Raw genomic sequence first — 24493 nt, 5'->3', positions numbered from 1 at the left:
TACCTCCTCCTGTCTACAGGCTAGGGTCATGTTGGTAAACAAGTGTGCAAAGTTTCAAAGCCATATGTCAATAGACTTTGAAAGTACTCGAGTTATTACAAAAACTATAACGTAAATTCTAAGTTGAAAAAGGGGCATAATTCTGTCAAAATGCCACTCGTGAGAATACTGTTTTTAAAGCCCACTCGATGAAATAGAATTTCATCTTACACACAAACAAACAAATATCCTCTATATATTTGTGTAGATTCAATACTTAATTTATTGAACTCGTTAAATAAAACAATGTTATACGCCAGAGGCTTGCATAATTAATATGATTTTATTCAACTTGTTCAATAAATATAGTATGTAACCTACACTCATTCAATACCCTCTATATAAACATGTATACAGTACAGTATATATAGAGACTTCTATTAATTCTGAATGTACATTTCCATTTAAACATGCATGTCTTGTAACAACATCTATGACTAATAATCATTTCATTTTCAGGGCTATTAAACCAAGGGCATATGCCATTACCGAAGATCCAGAAAAAGACCCAGTCCACATTTACCGGACATATGAAAGTAAAAGGCCAATAGAAATGTGTAAGGATGACAGCCCATTCTTCCTGAGCCCAGGCAGCAAAACACACAAATGTTGGTTTAAAAAGTGCCCTATGGGAATGAATGCTATTTATGGCATTATGAACGAGATGAAAGCAGAATCTGGCATTGAAAACCCAAGAATAACACCATACAGGTTTATATTATATTGAATTATTTAAATCATATGAATTTAACTCACCACAAAGTGACTTTTAAGTCTATTTAATGTTGCTAATAAATGCTAAATAGAATGAATATCATAATTTTTATAATAATTCAGCTACCATGCAACTTCAATTTCAAGAGTGCGAAACTTTGTAACATACCATAAAATTCCTATTTAACACCCAGGCCATCCTTAAAAAATGTTTGTTTGAAGTAAAACGACCCAGAATTTTCAAGGTGGGTAGGTAGGTCGATTTTTTTTATTTTTTTTTTATTGAACTGTACTCCCAAATAAACATGGAATTTCAAAATGCTGGACAGTATATGCTTTGATAATCTGGTAACAATTAATGAATTGATAACTGAATTCTAATTTAATAAGAACTACTTTTTATTTCTTCTATTAACCTTTAAAAGAACGAAAACAAAGCACAGGGCATAATTTTCTGATTCAAAAAAAAATAATTTTTTTACCAAGACCAAGAAAAAAAATTTGAGTATGGGCAAATTTTGTGAGTCGGTCGCGTTACTGCAAACAAACATTTTTTTAAGGATGGCCCCATCCACTTATAAAGCTTTGATTTTTTGATAAGGAGAAAATTTACTCACCAGTGCTAAACTCAGTAGTAAATCAATGATTTTATTCAAATCCTTCAGAATCCATTTATTTTATAGTAAACCAAAAAATGTATCATATAAACTTATAAACTTTAACACTTCTTAATGTGATGAACACCAGACCATATTTATTTAAATGATAGGCCCCCGTGGGAGTTTAATAGGAAATTTAGGGTATTACAAAGAATCACATGTTATCCAATATTTTTTTTTGCTTTACAAAAACCTTTAGGCAGAACTTTTTCTATGTAATAAAAAATTTCTAAACGTCTAGATCTATATTGACATGAAAAAAGGACTTATGATTTCATAAAATACTCCAGTTTAAAATATAACTGATACACTCTGTTTATAAATTATGAAATAAGGATGTTATTTCAAACATTAATTTTCCTATTTAAACTGTAGTATAAAATATTTTATAAAAAAATCCAAAATTTTCCAAACCCTTTTCAGCTCAAGAAAAAGGATGATACAGAAGTTAAGTGATGAAGGAGTTCCTGCTAATCAGATTATGCAGATTTCTGGCCATAAAAACATCAACAGCATCAACAACTACAGTAAATTAAACCCGAACCAAAATCGTCAAATATCTGACATACTGTCAAATAAACCAAGCAGCACAGTTTCATCATACCAGTCAACCGTAGAACAAGCTGAAACAACTAGAAATCTTGAAAAATCATGGGCTTTTCAATCAAATGGTTTCCCGCAGGGCTTCTTCACTAACTCAATATACATGGTAACGAAATTATTAATATGGGGAAAAGAACAGAAAGTCAGCAACTTTCTCAGACAAACAACCTACAAATATCCTGTGAGCAACCTAGTTCATCACATTTATATCAAGATTCCCCTCCATTGGCATTCCATAAGCAAAGGCTTTATAAACGCATCAGATGCATTTCAGACAGCGACAGTGACTAAATGATGTAAATTCAATGAACAATGCAACTTAAAAAGGTTACTTTTGAAATAAATGAACGTGTTAAATGTTCCAAAGTGTTTCCTGTTAACTTTTTCTGAATATTTAAAACATATTATACATGTTGGACTCACCGACTCAGGGACTTACAGTGCAAAGCAGCACTTGACATTTTTTTACATTGTATAAATGAGAAAAAAATGTTACAATGTTACTGACTTACATTTACTATTGCAAAAAGTAAAAGATATTTGCTTAGTTCAATTTATAAAAGTTTATAAATGTATAACAAATTTGTTTTGTTACTAATTAAAATGTTGATAAAGAGTGATTAAAGGTTAGAAACTTATGAAACGACAACTTATTTTTTGGTAATTTTCCTTTCCATCATTAAAGAATCCCTCAGGTTTCATTTCAATTTAAACAAATACAGACACTTGTATATTTTTCATATTAAAATTAAACCTTCATGCTTTCTCCTATACTTTCTCAATTTATAAATAAGTTAGTTGACATAAAATCATTAATGTGATTAATATTACTTTTATAAATTTAATATGAAATGGTATTTTATCACTTAAACATTTTTTTTATTCATTTATAGCTTAGAAATGAATTTAATAAGAAAAATAATTATCATACTTTTCATTTAATTTTCATTAGAATTTTACCTTCAAAAACTTAAAAGTTATGAATATTTACACAAATTTTAAGCTTTATATTCAATGAAAAATTTCATATTTAAATCTTTTTAAAACCTTCCTGACCCTGTTGAGTTGGTATATGAGCGATGAATAACAGAAGATCCGGAAAAAGACCACTTAACTTAAATGTGCCATCTAGACACACGTTAGTTTTATAGTCTTGGATATAAATAAAATATTATCAAAAATTCCGTAATATGGGGAAGTCAAATGCCGGGACCGGTCTTTGGCCTATAGTACATGTACATGTATAGACTAGATGTGTATATTTAAAAGAAAATCAAATAAAAAAAGATAAATAATCAGGGATTTTTTCCAGGATTTTGGGAACATGACCCATACCTATGGAATGGGGAAATTCAGCAGTGTTTAGTTAAAAATTGGAAAAAATGCATGACTGAAATTTTGCAGTGATTAAATGTCTTATATGAATGCGCAACCATTTACTGTCCATGATGGCATCTTCAAACATTTAAGCACTATTACAGTGAAGAAACCGTTATTTGCAAAGATTTTAGAATTGTTCTTAAATATTTTTATTTTGTAATTTTCAATAATAATTATTGTGAATATTTTCCTGTGGATTGGGAAAATAATATACTATTTTCAATTGGGAAAATGACCCAATAACGGCTGTAAAATAACACAAAAAAAATCCCTGCAATTAAAAAAACATATACAATGTATAATTCTATACCTAACAATGAAATTTTCAGTGTCCTGGGAGGCGCCATTTACAATATAAGTAAATGACAATAGGTGGTGGTATTCCGACAAAAGAACACTCAACTTTTAGGATTAATAGTAATCTCCGCATGTTCCGGTGACCGAATACTGAAATGACCCATTCAAAACAGAAAAATGAACGATTTTTTTAACCAGCTTCCCGTTCATAGGCTTTGCCTAATTTCATATGATACAGAGGATATTAATTTTGTTCAGTTCATTGTAAGAACGGGATTATATTTCACCAAGAGGTATATTTCACGGGTGGCGCAGCCACAAGTGTAATATGAACTTTTGGTGTTCACGAGATGAAATATATTTCGATCATACACTAAATTAAAGTACATTGTAAAACAAATTTTCTTTTTATTATATGCAAATAAATGTTTCAAAAAGACATTTTAAGCTAATACTTATTAATGGAAAACAAGCCCCAAATAATAATAAAACTTGACCTCATTTACGACATCACATCATTTAGTTGGTTTCCAGTACTGTGTACACTAGGTATTTCATTTAAACAAGGTAACAGGCTTAAATTCAAAACAGTGAAAAATTTCAATTGATAATTTCACTATTTCAGACAGTAAATTATTGTTTTTATTTCACTGATGTTATGTTATTTTAACAACACAAAATAAAATACGCATTTTCATATAATTTTGAAAAGTGCCGTATGGCTAGACAATACAGCATATACAGTGTGTCTTTGCTAGCTTTTAATACATGACTCACATACGGCTAGTAGTTTTGGCTACAGTAGCCGTACGGGCCCGTACGGCTAGCCACTTCCATTCTATAAACCACCGAAAACATGTATTAAAATTACTTTATACGGTACCTCATACATGTACGATAAATTAATCCTTTTGATTCTTTGAATTTAATTCTGATGAAGAATCAATCAGATATGTTCGAAACTGGTAGATCTTAATTAAAACATTGTCCATATTTATCCGGTATTGATGTGTGGTTTCTTTACATTCTTCCGTTTTAACCAATTTAAGATAAAACTTCCCGGCACTTCCAGACACTTAATCAGTTTATCTCCTCCGGACAAAAATATTAACTAAAACACTATGAATATCATATGAACAGATAAATATGAGCCAATCTGACTCAAGCTGAACGTGTATGGAGTTGACTCAGGGCAGATTTATTTGAAATTCAATGGTTGGTCATGCCCTGATTCAATGCTGTTAATTATTACTTTAAGCCAAACTACTAGATCTACAAGAATAATATCATGGCAGAATTTGAATATCTTAAAATAACACATGGTTATTAATTTATATTAATTCAAACAAACTTACCATGTTATGAGTAGTCTAGAGTTGTATCCTTTTACGGTTTCACACACTTTAATATACAATCCCAGCTTGAATACTAGCACTGTCTGACTTGCACAGAATTTGTTGAATTTAGGTATATTTATGTACAACCAAACAAAAACTGAAATGGACAATTCATTCACAAAACAGTATATTGTTCGGCAAGTAAACAAATACCCCATCTTTTTATTCAGTGCAATATTTGATGACAATATTTTACATGTTTTAGTCAAAATGATCCAATATCCGAATTAATGCACAGTTTCACGAAGATAAAAATCAATCAAATTTCGGGAAATTATTAGTCACTACCAACCAATTCTAATAAAATCAATGTATCCGTATGTCGTGAAACAAATTAAATTCCATGATTAATAGAATACGAGGGCTGATCAAAAATAAACAGGATTGTGACTGTCAATTGAAGAGTTTTCAACCTATCACTTATTGTTATATATCACACTTAATCGTAAAACAATACCTGTAAACTGATGCTATATCTAATCTGATAACGCAAATAGTTTGTCCGTAACAGCGAATTCAAAAACCATGGTAACGCACACCCGGCGCAGTGCGTAAATTTGCGTTGTCATCCGGCGCTTAATGCTGCGTATATTTTACAATATGGTTAAATTGGATTTCAAAATACGCCAACCATATCTTTGACGTGTCAGAAAAAAATGACTTCATTTAAATCATATTTATATTTGCAATCACAATTCAAAGGTCACTTGTTAAAAAAATACTCACGTTAAAACTATGTCGTTGGAACGTCTCGGAAATCGATCAATAAGAAAAGTTTGTCAAAAGTAAGGCGAAAAAATGTTTAAAACGTAGAAAAGGATTATGACTAATAAGAGAAAAGTTCCAGTAAGCCACGGCATAGTTTGTGATAAGCATAAATGATTAAGAAAGGGTAATAGAAAAATAGATAACAAGTAACGGAGAAACAGAAAAATGAAATTTTCAAGGACGTTGGTGACGTCAATCGCCGAGACGTTGAAAACTGACAATCGATTGACTGCGGACATTGTCGGTGATGTTCGACAGTAGCTACGGGACGGTGCAGTCATCTCTAAGGATTTTAAAATGATAATTGTTAATGCATTATGTACATAAATTGTATTCTTGGTTTACAATTGTATAAATTATTTTATTAATTTACGCAGTAGTCTTATGGAGAAATTGTCACGGTTCAAATTCGGCTATGCGTTTTATTTGTTTTAAAATAATGACAATTTTGTTCTTAGTTGTATTATTCTTTTATTTTCTAGTATGTATGATACATTATCATTCAGCAACTTTATTTTACATTATTTTTAATACATAATATAGTTTATTGCATGTGCGATTTTTCCAGCAATCATGTTACAATAGGAAAGAACGGGAGTTTGCGTAATTACAGGAGCTCTTTATCATCATCCGTTTAATTACAATACAATATTATACAAACTTGTACAGAGATATAATATTAGGCAGTGGATAACATGTGTACCACGTATTGGCCTACTTTGTGTATGAGTAAAAAGCTGCTCCGTTAAGGACAATACGCTTGTGACGTCGTTAACGTCAATTTTTCAGATATACCGTGCGCCGCATTGCTTTACATGTACATGCCAATGAAAGCATAACTTTGTTCTTTATAAATATTTCTTGTTGGTATTTTCTGTATCATATAGGGGAAAGATTCCGATTTATTGTCCGTGTAATTTTATGTAAATTCATTTATCAGGTAAAAAATTATTTACAAAGTCCGGATAATTTTTGATCATCCCTCGTAACACACATAAATCCCACATTTGATTTATCCACGTTTCATCGATTCACATTTTCAATATGGCGGCTTTTATGAAAATATGAAAAGATCAATGGATTACCGAGTATTACTTCGCCGAATCTAAGTAAATAATGCTTTTACAAAATAATGCAAAAATGATTTTTTCATCAAATTCATGCAGTCCATATTCGAATTCAAGAAGATGAGACCACATAAGTGGTGTATAAATTGAAAATTGGGCAATAAATATCCGAACACTTTTTTTTAACGTATTAGTAAATATTAACTCAGACGCGTACATATTGGGGCTCCAAACGGGAAAACATAAATCGCCAAAATGTTGAAAGTGTACTTAATTTATACATTCCCGAAAATATAGCATAAAATAAAAAGAAAATTTGCTTGTTTTTTGTGAAAGATGAATTTTTATTTCATCTCGTGAGCTTTAAAAACAGTATTCCCACTCGTGGCTTCGCCACTCGTGAGAATACTGTTTTTAAAGCTCACTCGATGAAATAAAATTTCATCTTACACAAAAACAAACAAATATCCTCTATATAATGTTTACATTAGCTGAATAAGATGCTTGCTTTAACTAGAAAAATAGAAAAAGAAATGAAGATTTCAACTTGACAGATTGTAACGAAACTGAATAACAAAATTTTGTTTTTGATTTAAATGGTTTAAATGTTTTATAGATAAAAAAACATTTCTTTTTCATTTTATTTTACAATACAAACTCAAAAAAGATCAAAAGTTGATCAATTTAACGAACAAAATTTTGAAATCATGAATACTTGCATGCCACTTTCTTAATTTTACTATACAGAATTGATATTTATAATTAGTTTAAGTGTTTATAGGAGATACATCTTCATAAAAAAACATATTTTTAATCGTCAGACAAAGTGTTTTTATACCCAAATAATTCAAAATCATATTCATAAACAGAAATTATGTCTTTAAGTAAACTTTTTGGTATATTCCTATATGCCTCTTGCATCATTGTTCGTTTTTGTCCAGATATATCAATTCCCAATGTATTTTGGTATTCTATTGTTCTCAAGACAAGTTCTTGAAAAATCTTTGTTGGGTAATCATAAAATCTTGTCTTTAACAAATATGTTTTCGGAAAAACGTTTTTTCTGTCAATATAACCATTGAATTGAAAAGCTAACCACAGTCTCATAGCAACATCAATTTTGTCGAAACATCGTTGTCCAATTTTTCTTTCTAAATCGAAATTGTATTTAATTAGTGTTATTATTTCAACCTGAACCATATTAGTTTCCGATATATTTCGTTTTAGGGAATCTAAATTAAACTTTGTCAATATATAGTCGACATCCGAGGCAAATGACTCTATTTTACCGATAACATCAAATTGTTCATGACATGGGCTACACACACGATGCAATCTTTCCCAGTGGTTATTCATCTTTCTGACATGTGTCAAACTAATATATTTAAGAAATTCACAAAATGTTATATCATTGACACAATTTTTTCCATAGCTTGTCGCATTTGGTCTTAGTCTCCGCAGAACATGCATAGCGTCTGCTTTCCAAAAATCTGGAAGAAGAAACTTGTCAACATACGCTGACCATAATCTTGAAAATGGATCTCGCGCAAACATAAACGATTTTCCTTTTGACATCAACATCCTCGTAATAGGGTTTTGCACACTCCATGTTTGAAGATTGTTAAATTTACTTTCATGAACATAGTGTCTATCGATGTCAAAGGGTTGCTTGATCGTCATGTTTTCAGGGTAGTCTTTCCCTATATAAATCATGATACGTTTCCAGAATGTACCCCCGGCTTTTGGTACCATGCAAAAATATATATGTTTTCTTTCGTAGGCAAGAACGAATCCACTTTGCCGAAATTTCTGCCAATAACTGTCATTAATATAATATAAACATTTTTCGCGTATCAATGTTAATCTTTTTTTCATAGTCATATCCTGTTTCTGAAATTTCAGACTTATGTTTGTTTTAAATAAATCATGATCTGACACCTTTGCTGATGATATGTGCTGCTTGATGAATGTGTTTGATTTTGTGTCCGCAATCCAATGATTTGATACTTTGCCTGTTTCCTTCAGTAAAGCTGTATCATTTTCCTAAAGGAAAAAGGAAACTTGGGAAAAAGGTATTTAAGATTGTTTAAGCAAAAGTTTTTTTTTATATCATAGCCCTTATTTAATTCGACATGATATCAAATTATGCTGCTAGCCCTCTTACCCCTTACAGCAAACTGAATCAAATATTCTTTAGGATGCCTTGTATATGTTCAAAGAAAGCACCTAATGTATGACTGAAATATATGATGTATTTGGCAAGAATTACGTCACCTTTTGTGAAGCACGATAGTGTTATACATATAGAGGAAGAAATAAAGAAATTCGATACTTACCACCTTATTTTTCAAATTTTTTGATACGTTGAATATTCATCAAAATATTTTCCCAGCTTTATGAGATAAGTCAAAGTATTGAGAAATTAATCCAGGTGTGAAGGTCAGAATAAACTAGTCATTAATAATTATTAATGATCTACATATATTATTAAAAGATACTCATTATAATCATATTAAATAATACAAAGTTTAGCCAAAAAGAAACTTGACGATAGTTCTAAAATTCTTAGCACAAACCTTGACACTAAAGTATCTTCTTTCTCATTGTGAAAGGCAAGTGTACTTATAAAATAGAGAAAAAATAAGAATCCCTAAAGAAAGCCTAACACGGCAAAATTGAAACAGGCTCGGTTTGATTGAGCCTGTTCATGGACGGTACTGTCAAGTGCAAACTACCGTTCACGCCCCCTAGCACCGGCTTAAGCAGAATTCAACATTAAAAAGTACTGGTACAATTTAGAATTTTGAATCATCCGCAGATGTGTTCATATGGCGGTTATCATGGAACCTTCAATGTGACACGTATGTGCCATTCCATGAAAAGCGGCATATGGTCCCCAAGTAAAAAAAATGCGTGTGCCCTAAACGAGAAAACAATGGGCGAAACTAAATAAAATGGAATTTTGAAAGGGGATCAGAGGTTATGAAGCCTGCATATCACAGATAAGACGTCAAAAGACAAATTTAAAAAGCAGGCCACATATCCTAAGGGTGATTCAACAGTATTCAATTGAGGAATACTGGAACCACCCAACACGAAGAATAGCCAAATAGAAATAACTAAAATACCACACGTACAACAATAATGTCGTGCTGAACGATCTTTAAGGATCAGAAATATAACATCTCTGATTGAATATACGGGGCGACTTTTTACAGCCTCCACACGGCACAAACAACGCTGATTTGGCGATAAAATAATAATACGAATTCACAAAATGTACCATTACACATGCATGGAAGTTTTCATCAAGGCTGACTTTGTAGCCCTTGCTTTCTGAGCTGACGTTGGAGTTGGATAATTTGTCAAAACCATAGTGAGAGTCTGTGTAAAGTTTGTTTGCTGTGAGAATGCGCGTAAAGGATCTCCCATTTCTTCTTCCAACGCCTCAAAATATCCCTTTTTCCATTTTTTTACTTATGAGTAACACGGTTTCTTTCATCTTGCTCCGTGAGTAATGAAAACAATGTTTGTTTGATTGGGTTTTACGTCACACCGACACAATATAGGTCATATGGCGAAGTTCCAGGTGGATGGCTTCCTCACATGAAATAATCCAAAGTCCCAGTCGGGATTCGAACCCACATCGATAAGGGGCAAGTGGTTTGAAGTTAACGACCTTAACAACTCACAGACGCTCCGAACAGCAATATAAGCATGAACATTGGCGATAAATTTATATATCGTCGTAAGCAAGCGAAATGTTTGTTCCTATTCTTTGGGAGAAATTGTCCACAATTCTAAAACATCTTCGAAAAAAGAAAACGTTAATGAAGGTAGAAACTTCTTGCCAGAGACTGCAATATCCGCATTTATCAGAAATTGCAAAGTGTCTAATTGTTGCATGCCCATTTTTGTAGTTATTTGATATACTTAGCGTTACTTAAAGTGTCCAGTGCATGACAACTTTTTCGATTCGACGTTAAAGTACATAAATGTAATTTGAGTTTAAGAGAAATACTATCAAAGGAAGGTTGTGAGCAAGCATTAATTTTATACAGCGCCAATGTTGCTATAGAAATGTTGAGATTAGCTTCCACTCAAGCGTTTCCATTTAATTACGTTTTAACTTTTCATTACGTTCGAAACAATAGGTAAATTACCAACCCCTAAAAATTTACTTCGGTAATTAAATGCGTTTCAAATGCAATGCATTTGTTTTATGATTAACTGAAGTGTGATCAAACAATAAGATACTATTAATACATCACTTTATAATGAAACCAATGCTTCAAATATAACCGCACTGACATGTGTATTATGTGTTTTTGTATAAAAAAGTTAATAAGTAAAAGCAATGTATTATTAATGTAAATGCAGGTAAAATATTAGATATCATATATCATATGCAACTAAAGAACTCAAAAAGCAAATATTGAACTGAATCAAGAAAATATTAAAAATGCTGATGCGTGAGACCAATGGCTTACAGATACTCATACTTGTGAAACATTTTAATATAACTTGATTTGTCAGTAGGACTATATCATTTCTCGTCTAAGCCGAACAGAATGTGATTTCGTTTAAATCTGATCATGTGCAAGCTCAAAGCATGCACTAAGTGTACATACTGGCCGATTTGTGCCGTAAACTCCATTTGTCCAATCTTAATAAATGGAAGTGTTTCGCCAAATGACCTGTCGAGTTTGAAATAAACAGGTTTTTGTCCTTCTATAAAGAGCAATTTACAAATTTGTGACGATATTATCATTTTGATAATCATCCATTTCCTCCATGTGTCCACTACTTTAGTCTAACGTATGGAACTAAATTTATCACTTATATGCCTCCACATACTTTGATTGATATCTGAATTAGGGCTGCCATACTTTGGTGCTCTTTATTCAGATCTGGTGAGCAATTTTGATCAAAATGCTCTTTGACGAGGGATTATCAAAACTACCAAGAATTTCTTCATAAATCGAATGAGTTGCATGTTTTCCTCCAATATATTTATGTCTGCTTAAACAATAATGTTTCATCTATATAATTATAAATTATTATTAAATGACATCCAGTGCTATCAAATGACGCATCAAGTAACCATAGAAGCGACACACCTGCGCAGCTATTAAACGCATTGTTTGCTGTGAGTCTTCAAATACAGTAATGTGCCGAATATAAAAAATGTAAAATATTTTGTCAAACGTTTGCAGGAGCCTGATATAAAACTTAACAAAATATCAAGTCAACTTTTCAAGTGGCAAAAAAATTTGTGATATACATTTTGACTTATATCTCGTTGGAAGTATAGATGATTGCTCTTGATGTCGCTGTTGCGCTTAAAAAAAAAGAAAAAAAAGTGTAGTCATGCGCGACCTTGCAGAAATTTTAATTGTTTTTTTTTTGGTGTTGTTTTAAAATCTAATTTTTTTACTGTTTTAACCCCCAAAAATTAATTTTAAATGGGTTTCCAAAATTTAAATTTTTTTTAAAATTTGTTTTCCCAATTGGGCTTTAAATTTCCAGGCCGACGGTTTCATTTGCTTTCTAACCTAGGGTTTATTATTGGTACGTAAACGAAAAAAGCACACATTGTGTTTATTGTGTTTTACTTTTTATTATTATCTTTTAAATCTGATTTAATCACGCGCAACGTTTCTATTTAAGAAATGAAACATATTGTATGACTACATCTTTATGATTCGAAATATTTCTTTTGATTTCTATTTCAATCAATTAAATTTATAGTTTAATAGTCATATGTTTGAGCACACGTATGGTGAGCGACAGTCGGCATTTTTAACGAAAGGACTACTTATGGCATAAGGAGATAACAATTCATCGAAATGGCTTTGAGGCATCATGCTTATATTGCGTCCGCTGCAGCCTCATAAAAACCACTGTTTTCAACATAAGGTAATCACACATTTCTTATAAACATACCTATACACGTTTCTTTCCTGGCAGAAAATAACAATCGTGTATCCACTTCCTTTCATTGCTTATTCAAAGCGTCCATGTTATTATAGGCGTCATCATGGAAGTTTTGATCGAATCTTTCTTACTGACACTTCTTCAGCCGGCCTCTAAATCATTTTCCTCCCAACTTCTTCTTCTTTCATATGACGTGAATGATTTAACACCTGTTAACTTTCCTTTTCATCTCTTATCTCCTTTGATTCTTTATTTCCTTTTCAAGATAGATTGCTTCCTTTGCTCATAAACAGTCAAATTTATTCGTCGTAGTTAATGTTGCATTTAAAAACTATTAAACCAAGAGAAGTTCGCACTATATGCAAATTATACGAGTTTACTTTGTTATTTTGTAATGCATGTGTTATATACGTGTTTCATAATTTTCCGCCAATGCATAGGGGATAAAGCTGTGCATACTGCCTAAGAAACATTTTCTAGACTAAGCACATTGCCTTTTATATAAGTGAATAGAGGCGATCACCACGTTATTTGTTTTTGCATTTACCTATCGAAAATGGCCGGGCTAGCGTATAGCATAAGCATTGAATAACAATAGCATGTATATTTAATATGGTCAGCTTACCGGTTCACATATGTCGTTCAAACGGGGGTGATATAACAAAAAGCTATAATAAAAAGATAGGTAAAAAGAGAACCAAACAAAGATGTCAGTATGTTTTGGAAGTCATTATAATCAACTGCCGTAAGAGTGAGATATACTATAACTATGGAAGCCTTGGAGGGTCACTTTTGAGTTTCGACTTATAGATTTATTTTACTATTTTCTTATGACTTTTGATTTATGACTTTTGATTTATGACTTATGGATTTTGTTATTTCCCACGTGCTTGCCATTATAATTATAAATTTCCAAGGAAAAATAATCTTGGTAGAAATATGACAACGATTCAGACAAGGGTAAGTTCAATTTACCTAAGTTTTTTCCTGGAGAACAAAATATGTGGCTCATTATGCAAAAGAACAGAATGTTATTCTTATATAAGCCTTTTTTTAAATTGATTAAGAAAAGAAAATACTTTGCTTTGCATTGCATTTCATGCCATTGCATTGGGTATCCATTTTTATTTTGGATTTCCCCGGAACAGGGAATATTATTAATCTTCAAATTGAAACATAACAGCGTATGAATCAAAACGCTTTATTTTTATATAAGGTTTGCCAGTTTTTAAAATCCCAAACCAGTCTCGGCATTGTTGTTTGCTTGCAGTTAAACAATCGGTTTTCCACTCTATTTTATCTTCGTCCATCTAATTTATGAAATATAGACCAAATTATAGGCCTTATTTTTGACAAAGAAATTTGTGGTTTAAGAAGTTTCCCATGAAACATGGTTTATTTCAAAAACAATAAAAATCATACAGCTTTGAAACCCTTCACACACTTTGTTTTAAGAACACGCTCTAAATTAGAAATCTCTGAATTGCATTTGTTATCAAATTCGCCTCTTTTTCGGATTTTGTATTTCATTTTGTATTATAATGTATTTTCATTTCAATTTAAGATAACCCAACATACTTTTAATTTTTCAGTTTTAAATTCTAGTAAAACTACCTGTAGAAATTAAGGGACGTTGCTTGTCGAAATGGTTTCAAAACTACAAAGCAGGGTTTGCAAAAAGCACCAGCAAATACATATTTGTCTAGTTTTTCGGAGGCCAGTTTTAAGGGAAGACTAAAGGTTTTTCATGGCAAAAACAGCGTTTCGTTTCCTAGTGGAAATAGTACAGTTTTTAGCAAATGCAAAATGTCCAAACACTAGTGATTTTGGTTTTCTTCGTTCATTTGTCTATGGAAATATTCAAGACATTTTTGGAAATAACGAGCGTTACCATTTCCCACACTTTGTTTCAGGGCGCTCGATTAATTTTCAAGTTTTAAACCCCCACCACTTATTGTGGGCGCTTTTTGGAAACACCAATGGTCACGTCCCACCACGTTTATTTTTAAAACTGTCCATACCCTTTCCAATATGGTAACAAACTTGTACGTATTCGGTCATGGTGAGACAGAGAAAAAGTGTGAAAAAAATCATGAATTCATAATTCGGTTTTTCATAATTTTTCAGTATTTGCCCATTGTAAATTTTAAAACTTAAAAAGAGAGGTATTCGGAAATCAAATTTGAGCTGTTCATATAAGCTTGGCGAGGGCAAAGAAACATACTTCTTGCTATTATTAGCTAACATTTTAGAAAGTCCCCTTTTTGTTTGATTTTTTTCTTCTTTTTTTTTTTCATACTTAAAGATTTTTGCTTAAACCCTCATAATTATCTCCAAAAAACTGGTTGGAGGCATTCAACTTGAATTAATGGCGAGACCAGAGTGCATTGTGTTGTTAACAAAAACTTTTGATTATAAACATTTAATAGTTTCTTTCTAAGTTAAACATTCCCTTTTTCGACATGACTTGTGGCGTTGTGGGTATGCACATTACGAAAGACTATGATATTTCCCATTACATATAAAGTCGGTTAATTCTTTCGAAAAAAAAACGACACTTGTGGACGTTATTTAATATATACATTATTACAATTGTTATACAGTTTTCTTAAAGTCAACTAGGAAATTTTTAGCTTAGAGGACTGTTGTTTGTTTTTTTCTCTCTTTTGAACAGTTAGAAATGAAGAAATAACGCTTTGACAATGATTTTAAAAATCTTGGGACTTCAATAATAATACAGTCACTCTAGCGTTGGCTTTGGTTTACCTAATTCAAAAGCTTCGTTAGATCACTTCCCATGATTTTTTTAGTTTTTCATCAGTAAACGTATCAACGATGTTGTGTTGTTTTGTGAAATATTGCATGATATATGTCTTCTTTGACGTTAAATTACTTTGATGTTTTTGTTAGATGGGGCAGTGTTTATTTTTAGCCTTGTTCCTTTAGTGTTTAGCTTTTAAGTTAGGGCATTGTTGTGCTATTTTTAGAAAAAAAAAATGCTTACCTCTGAGTTCTTATCTTTGTTTTTAAATTAAATATAATTGAAAAGCTCAAAATTCAGTTTGTTTTGGGCCTATCTAATACAATTTGTTTTCTTATAAGACAAACAATTTTGTTAAACAAAAAGAAAGCACGGTTTGTAGAATAAAAAAAAGTTGTTGTTATCTGTTTCCAAACAATTATTGATAGCTCTGCCAACCTGTCACTCGGTTCAAGACCGTCAGGTAAAAACCTTTGGTAGTGTGGTCTCTCGGTAGAGGTTTTATATTTAGGTAGTTGTTGGGGGGAGTTGCGCTGGTTTCCACACAGTTTACTTATATAGTGATTTGCTTTCTATTTCTTAACTTTGCTGTTTTTTGCTTTTCCAAAACCTTTCTTACTTATTTAATTTTTAATGGAACACTATCTCTACATAGATAAATAAAATTCTCCTGTAAACATTTAAATTTACTGTTTATTCCGGTTTGGGAAATTGCCAAGTTTATTTTGGGTTTATAACAAAAAAGTTTTTACCAAAATAACCCACAATTTAATAAATTTTGTCAACAAATGAGAAAAATGTCTTTTTTATCATTCAGGACCAGATTTAATATGATAATGTTAAATAAAGTACAAGTTTGAAGGGTAGAAAAAATCACAAGGGCGTTTCAAGTCTATTTTTTGTTTCAAAACCGTTTTTAAATTTTTTATTTTATACCTATAAATTTTTCTTCCTACGGATAAGAAAAAATTCCGTATTATGCTAGTGACAAATACGGAACCATATATGCGAAATGCCGGATTTTTTTAAACCTTGGTTCCGATCTTAGCTGTGTCTTCAGTAGCATTAGGAAACGGGATTTTCCAAAATTTATAAGAGGCCGTCGCCGGTTTTGCCATAAATAAATCGTATTTATCCGTCAGACATAAATGTATTTTTTATTTCTTGAAATTTCTTATAGAAGTGTAGTTTAATGAAAATCATTTTTACTAAAAAACGAAAAGTATATAATTAAAAAGCTAAAAATTATGTTGTTAGTAGGCTTTCTGAGGGCTATTGCATTTTTCTACTTGCCAACAATGGGAAAAAATTGATATTCTCACTCATCTTTCCCGGTCTCGCGAGATAATCAATTTTTTCCACCACTGCCCTTGTTAGCAAAATTACAAAGCCCTTAAAAAAGCTACTTACTACATTAATATTCCGTACATATATCCTCCTTTCATTTTAATGTATTATAATGCCAACGCTTGTACCCTCTTTAATAGTCAACACGGAAAAAATAGCGTAACAGTCAACCGTGACTAAACTTTCAACAAGGGAATATTAAATAATCTATTTCAAGATGTAAAATTGTTAATAAAAATTTGTAATAAAGCTACACACATCTAGAAAATAGCTAAGAAACTGTTTTATCTGAATAAAAAAATTCGTTATTTTATCAAGAATAGTTTATTTACTTTAATTACTTAATGCTGCAGACGGCACTTATAAATGAATGTCCGAATTTTAAACTTCTATATAAACATTATGATTTCACATTAACAATTGATGTTGATTCTTTCACGTAAAAACGATCTAACTATGATAAAAACATATGAATGCAATAATTTCTAATTTTTAAACATCATATGAACTTCAACACCACTCTCGGCCGATGTGCTCCCTTTGCATTTGGTGATTGTATCACCAAATTTGCTTATGTTGCATTTTAATTCTAAAACAAGTAAAACTAATGTTTATTACCCCAAGGCAAAGAGTAAACAGCAAATGGCAAAAGTTATAAGTCAAAAGATAAAAAGTCATAAGAAAAAGTGATAAATTATAAGTGAAAAGTCATTAAGGCAAAACCTAAAAAAAAAACAACGAGAAAAATAAGTCAGCATTTATTACAAAGATCAATTACTATTTTTTGAAATAACCAATCATTATATATTATCCTTTTAAATACCATAATACATCCTATAAAGTATGGGGTTGCTATTTGTTGCGAATGAATAAGACGTTTGAAATCTTTAATTACACATACTTTGAAATTACACGTATAAACTTAATAATTGCCACGGTACGAATCTATTCAGTAGATTGATATTGCAATCTCGGTCGGACGAAGCTAGCCCTGAAAGGGGTTCCGGGTTCGAATCCCGCGGTTATGTTTATGGCTGCAAATTCTTTCTCCCCCTGTGACATTTGGCATTAGAGGAAAGGTGTCCCTGTCAGTCCACGCGGGAGACCGAGGTTCTATTCCTGGTCGGGCAGCCGTTTTGTAACAAGGGCTTGATAGAATCAAGATACAACCAGAAGTCGTTCATATAGTGCAGTTAATCTCGTAAATACGTATGCCAAAAACAAAAAAAAATACTGCATGTATTTTACGTTTAAATTAGTTACAAAAATTGCAACATACATATATTGTGAAATGTAAAAAGCTTTTACAAATTTAATATTTTTACAGGCTGCTGAGTTGGAAATCTTTTTAAAAGGACAAATTAACTTGTACAAATTAAATGTGTTTTAGATTTTTTTCTAGCTATATTAAGAAACTGGAAAAAATATGCACGTTTTCTATTATTATATTTTTTACATATATTCATTGCCTAATTAATGCTTAAAAAAAATCTAAGAGCAAAATTACAATTATAACATTTTTCAATGCTTTATATATTACAAACTAGCCGGTAAAAGCCCGTCCATATTTCACAGAATGAATCAATATACTTCTTAGAAAGTTTTAGCAAACTTTGATACAAGCCCTTTTACTAAATTGCAATTTTAGTGATTTTTTAAATTTAGAATGATAATGATAAAAAATGTTCAAATTGGTGGGGTAGAGAAACATTTCCATGCATATTTTCTATCGTGTCGAGAAATAGTCATGCATTTAACATGTTATTATTTGCCATCTAAACAAACAACACTTTACAAAAAATGTTATGGTTTAAATTGAGAATTACACGGGATATTTTTTTAGATCTTTCAATAAATGTATTCTTTTAAAAAAGCCTTTTAAATGTATATGTTCTGAGTCATAATAATGCCTACAACTCCAAATCCTCCGTACCGGTAAAAATTTTCTTAAATTTTGCATACAAGGTGTCCTTTAGGTATACCACTAAACAATGTTGTCAATTTATACAATGCCTTATAGTGCCCAAATTATAGTGGTTATAACTTAAATGATTAATTTACAAATATATTGTAATTTTGCTCAATATTTACAAACCTAATATCTTTAAAATAACCATTATAAATGAAGTGAAATCGTAGACTATCGTCTTTATGATTTTCAAACATCATCTTTTTGAAACTTAATCTATAGTAACCTTAGTATATAATCAATAACACAAAAAAATCAGGTATTTAGGTTCGTTTTCAAAGCTTTATTTATTATTTAATCCTGTTCTCAAAAAATTAAATCCCTTTCAAACTCGGCACAGTTTGTATGCTGAATTCAGCGTCCAAATGGATCTGTAAGATCTTTGGCTTCAGAAGGGGGTTGCTAAAATTCCTATGAAATTCCTCACATTGTCTTTCTTGAGGCGCTGTTTTTTTTGGCAAATATATACGGTCTTCAAAGTTAACGCATTGCCGAATTCGTGAGTTTCATACAGGACCTGGTAAAAAAAAAACAGTCTGTTTCAGGTTTACCACAAAAACCAGAAAGAACTTTTTTGTTGCCTTATTTTCATGTGTTCATCCGGTCTAACTCGGTTTGTAGAGGTCCATGAAGCAAATTTTTAAGTTTCTCACATTGTATCTGATCCAAGATCATTAAATACACAAGTATCGCGTAAGTCTTTGAAAAAAAAATCCACCAATGGATTCCATTTTTTCTCTCCGTAAAGTACACCACCAACTTCTCAATGCGGGTTGGTTAGATGTATTTTTTTCCAGCTACAAGGCTTCGAGTTACCAACTATCGGATCTTGTAGAATCCGTGTCTGAAGTATTTCTACAATAGTAAAAGCAATGCAGTTTTTTCCGTACCGACATGACAACCTAGTAATTTGGGTGAGGGGGACTTGATAATGTTCATTAAGGTGTCTAAAAGAATCTTGCAATCAAGGTGTGGGTCGTTATTTGAGTCCAAAAACCTCTAACCATGTTATTTTTCTACTATACCCATTCACAGCACCATAATGGATATAAGAATCCTTATTGAAACCGTCCATATGTCATGGCGTAGTATACGCGTCGGGCATAAGCTCGATGAGCTTTCCGACATCTCCCAATTAAACCATCCGGATCAAGCGCTCTCATTATTTCCATGGACGTCGTCTCCCTTGACGTACATGTGGTAATTCAGCATTAACCTTACGCCATATTTGTACGAAATTCTATTGCGTTGTCCCATTTGTTTGTATTTCTCTGTTTATTTAACTCAAAAGGGAGTATATATTCCATTACGCCGTTTTAAATTTAAGCGGGTTTTTTAAAAGTCTAATTTCACTGTACTAAATGACGGTCGTTATTGCCATGCTTCTACCAAGAAAGTTACTCTATTATCAGCCCAGAGGTTTTGTTTGTTATTAGAATGTTGAGGGTTAGGTATCTTTTGGCACACGGTAGCTTTGGTAATGCTGAAACAGTATAATGATTGAAGACACAGATCAACCATCAAGGTTTTCAATCTCCAGTAGTTGTGTCTGAAATAAGAGTTTATCTTTTATCTAAATCTTTATTATACATTCAAATAGTATATAAAATGGGTAAATCCTTAGCTCCGTTTTTTAAAGATTGATAGGTGCAAAAAAAAGTATTTAAATGCTAGTAGGATATTTTGTTCTGACTGGTTTTATTATCTACGTTTATTCTTAAGTGTTTCTCTCTTCGAATTGTTAAAAATATTACAACAAAAAATAAGACATTGATGCTAAATGCAAATGGTGCTCGATTACCAATTTTAAGTTAAACTTGTGTGTATGAACATAGCACTTGCCGATCTTTACTAATTCCGTGTTAGCTCACTAAAATGCTGAAATTGCGATACATGCTTTAATACTGTGCACCATGCCAATTTTAAGAACGTAAAAACTTGTATTCCCTGTCTACTTGTAAAACAGTTATTTTGTTTGTACTCATGGACCACAGATTTTGTGATGAGGACAAAAAAATGTATAAGCACTAATTATTATGAACATATTTAGAACATAGAAGATTGTAACAAAACACACAGTCACACTTGTGGAATTAAAGTCTGTGATATGTTACCACTATTGGATTATATCAAATAATAATAAATTCCCTCCTTAACACATCCTCTCCTCCATGACAAATCTGCATGAAATTATTTAAAACGTTTAAAAAAAACATACCTGAAACCAAAGTTGCTGCTTTCAGCTTCTAGGCACGTTAAAATGGGTTAGCCAAAAGTCATAAGACGTAAGTCACAAATCAAAAGTCAAAAGTCGAAAGTCAAAAGTAAAATATCCGTAAGTCGAAACTCAAAAGTGACCCTCCAAGGCTTCCATATATAACATCTGGTCATATCTGATACATCTATAACTGAATGACCTGTGATCAATGTAAGGCGATATATTTAGCTACATACAATATGCTTATTCTAGGGAATATTTTACTTGAGATAACCTTTGATCTTTTGGTCTTATTTTCTTTGTACGTTTGGTTGTCTCAATTTAACTACTTATATCAATAAGTAAAAACACTTACAATACTGCCCTTGAATAACAATGAAGGAGAAAGATCACCCTTGGGGAAAACAGAATCTGCAAATAATTAGAAAATAACAACGTTATAAAAGACGTTATTGCAAAATCATCAATGAAGTAATGAGAATTTAGTTGTTAAAATCTATATAAACATTTCTTTTAATTTGAGAAAATTCATTTTAGATCATTATATTCTTTTTATTTGAATGACTATTGTAATTAGTTTAATGTTATCTGACATCCATGCAATGCATTTTGTTTGCTAACATTCTACAGTTGTTTTAACGGTAAGAAAAATCATGAATTTGATATATATAAATAGTAATTTGTAAATGATTATGTCATGAGAAGATGCATTGAGAACAATAAAAAACAAGGATAAAAACAATATTTCCTGAACCTTTTTTCTGATCTATGCAAGACAATAGATGAAAGTGTATTCATTTCTTTTAAAATAAATACGAATAACCTATATGAGAATATGAGATATATCTAGAAACTTTTGAACATTTAAGATTTTAAGATATTGTTTTAGCACATTCGTTCATGAAGGCATTTCAGTCGTATGAGCTAATATGATATGATATAAACAAAGGCAAATCGTAATATTTAAAAAAAAATAACAAATGGAAAACTTACCTTTTATTTTATTTATATATATCACATATGAAATAGTAAGCATTTGAATTACAATACACACATATGTTTTTACCCCTTTAAACATTTCACTAGATTTTCACCTAAAGCACATGGAAATATAGGAGGAAAAATACATTTAATCTATACCGTAACTTATACTCCAGCAAAAGTCATTGTTTCCTTATTTTGTATCAAATTAGTTTGTACCAGTAAGAATTTTCGGATTGATATTGTCTTTTGATGTGTTATATTTCCTATTGTTGCTCAATCAACCAATATTCTAGATGTTGAAAGCAATTTTGTCAAGTTAAGAAAACCATATGTTGCCAATAAATTCCAGGCGAAAGGTAGATATTATACTGTTCCTTCCGTCTGGATTTTTGTCCTGTTTTTTCTTCGATTAGTAACTCAAAATGTATTAGAGAAAATAGAGAAAAATAAAATCCCTACAGAAAGTCAAAAAATTGAAAATGTTGCAGGCTCGGTTTGAGCCTGTTCATGGACATTACTGGAAAATGTAAGCTACAGCCCACGCCCCCTATCACCGGCTTAAACAGTATTCAACATTTAAACATGTTAAACATGTGATTGTAACATTTTGAATTTATAAACATCCGTAGATAATTTCATACGGCGCTGATCATGAGGCCTTCAATGTGACACGTTAGTGCCATTTCATGAAAAGCGTTGTATGTTCCGCCAAAAAAAAAAAATGCTTGAGCCCAGAACGAGAAAACAATGGGCGGAAGTAAACAAAACAAAACGCAACACTGGTCTAACTTGTTTTTTTTTTCAAAAATGACTTTTTTGCATTTTTAGCCTTATTGCATGAAATACACCAGAAAATAAAATATTAGAAATAATTGTGAAATTTATGGGTTTTATTTACCACTTGGCATTTTGCTGTTTCTCTGATGCAGGTATAACTATATGGCAACATAAAGCTAACTCGAGTTAGAACTGTGTGGAATTAACCAAAACTTACTTATTGGATGATAACACTGTACTAACTCCAGTTAGCACAGTGATGTTGTTAAATTTCAATAAAAATCAGTAATAGTTGCAGATATTAAGTTAGGTCTGCCATATTCATAAATACTACTTTCCACATTTTACCTATTTTGTTGCCAAAATGCGGAATTTAAAATGCACAACCTATTTCTTAAATCTATTTCGTTTTTAAGTTCAAAAATGCTACATTATCTCAACATAGTCATATAATATTGAAATTAAAAATAATAGTAATTTAACCTTTTTAAAAGATTTATTATTATATTTACATCTTTTAATTCAATGTTGATGAAAATTATTCACAAGACAATTTGTGTTGTTAGCTCGACTATTCGATAAGCATAAGGAGAGCTATTGTAGTAACCCGAGCGTCGGCATCGGAGTCGGCATAACCACTTATGTTAAAGTTTTTGTAATAACTCAAATATTTTCAAAGTACATTGACATATGGCTTTGAAACGTTACACACTTTTTCAATAGCATGTACCCAACCAGTAGACAGGAGAAGGTAACTCTATCAAGCATTTTGACAGAATATGTCCATTTTTCGACTGAGAATTTATGTTTAAGTTTTTATAACACCTCAAATATTTTCAAAGTCCATTGACATATAGCATTGAAACTTTACACACTTGTTCACCATCTTGCGTCAAACCTGTAAACAGGAGGAAGTAACTCTATCAAGCATTTTGATTGAATTGTGTCCCTTGTTTCGACTTAGAATTTAGGTTAAATTTTGCGTACCACCTCAGATATATTCATATTTCATTAACTTCTTGCTTTGAAACAAGTCAAAATTTTATACTCTTCTTTGTGATCATAATAGGACTTTCTTCAAGGCGAATAGCATGGATGTGAAAAAATGGACCTTTTTGAACTTAGAAATTTTACATTATCAAGAAGCACTTAGAATAGTCGAGCATGCTGTCCTACCAATAGCTCTTGTTTTTTATCATAGTGATCTATTTAAACGAAGATCTCACACCCTCTAAAAAAATTCAAGATTATATAATTATTTAATACAATTTGCTTCTTCTAAAAGGTACTCCTATTTTGGCATCATGGGATTTAAAATATATTTTCGAAATCTATGTAAAATATGATGTAAGTCCGGACAAATAACTTTGCTTAAACTTTCAGATTAATTGCTAAGTTTTTTCTAGAGTAATTATGTGAACTATAAAATGACCGGACATTGAAAAGCATATCAATGCAGCTTTAAACTAAAATTAGATATAAACTAAAATTAGATATAAACACAAATTAGATATTAATGGAACCAAAATAAAAATTTCAATTTCATTCGAAGTATAATTTCTTTATTATCTCGTGT

The 24493-nt window shown here is 31.3% G+C and overlaps 2 protein-coding genes across 2 annotated transcripts; one reads left to right on the top strand and one right to left on the bottom strand.

The window, feature by feature from the left end:
* The first annotated feature begins 472 nt into the window (after nt 1-472).
* Nucleotides 473-2310, top strand: LOC132751629 (uncharacterized). Its single transcript, XM_060741820.1, has 2 exons — nt 473-750; nt 1836-2310. The coding sequence occupies exons 1-2, from the start codon at nt 473-475 to the stop codon at nt 2308-2310; spliced, it is 753 nt and encodes a 250-aa protein (XP_060597803.1).
* A 5093-nt stretch (nt 2311-7403) lies between these two features.
* Nucleotides 7404-9557, bottom strand: LOC132751631 (carbohydrate sulfotransferase 9-like). Its single transcript, XM_060741822.1, has one exon. The coding sequence runs from the start codon at nt 8803-8805 to the stop codon at nt 7735-7737; it is 1071 nt and encodes a 356-aa protein (XP_060597805.1). The 5' UTR covers nt 8806-9557; the 3' UTR covers nt 7404-7734.
* Nucleotides 9558-24493: the final 14936 nt, after the last annotated feature.

Source organism: Ruditapes philippinarum, unplaced genomic scaffold (assembly GCF_026571515.1).
Source record: "Ruditapes philippinarum isolate M1 unplaced genomic scaffold, ASM2657151v2 ctg2371_1_1_1_1, whole genome shotgun sequence".
In the NCBI taxonomy this organism is placed as follows: Eukaryota; Metazoa; Mollusca; class Bivalvia; order Venerida; family Veneridae; genus Ruditapes; species Ruditapes philippinarum.
This window is presented reverse-complemented; position numbering and strand designations above follow the sequence as displayed.

Bases quoted from the DNA above. Each gene is read 5' to 3' on its own strand.
- LOC132751629 (XM_060741820.1), top strand. From the start codon at position 473: ATGACTAATAATCATTTCATTTTCAGGGCTATTAAACCAAGGGCATAT. The intron at 751-1,835 runs GTTTATATTATA...AACCCTTTTCAG, and splicing joins CCAAGAATAACACCATACAG to CTCAAGAAAAAGGATGATAC.
- LOC132751631 (XM_060741822.1), bottom strand. From the start codon at position 8,805: ATGACTATGAAAAAAAGATTAACATTGATACGCGAAAAATGTTTATAT.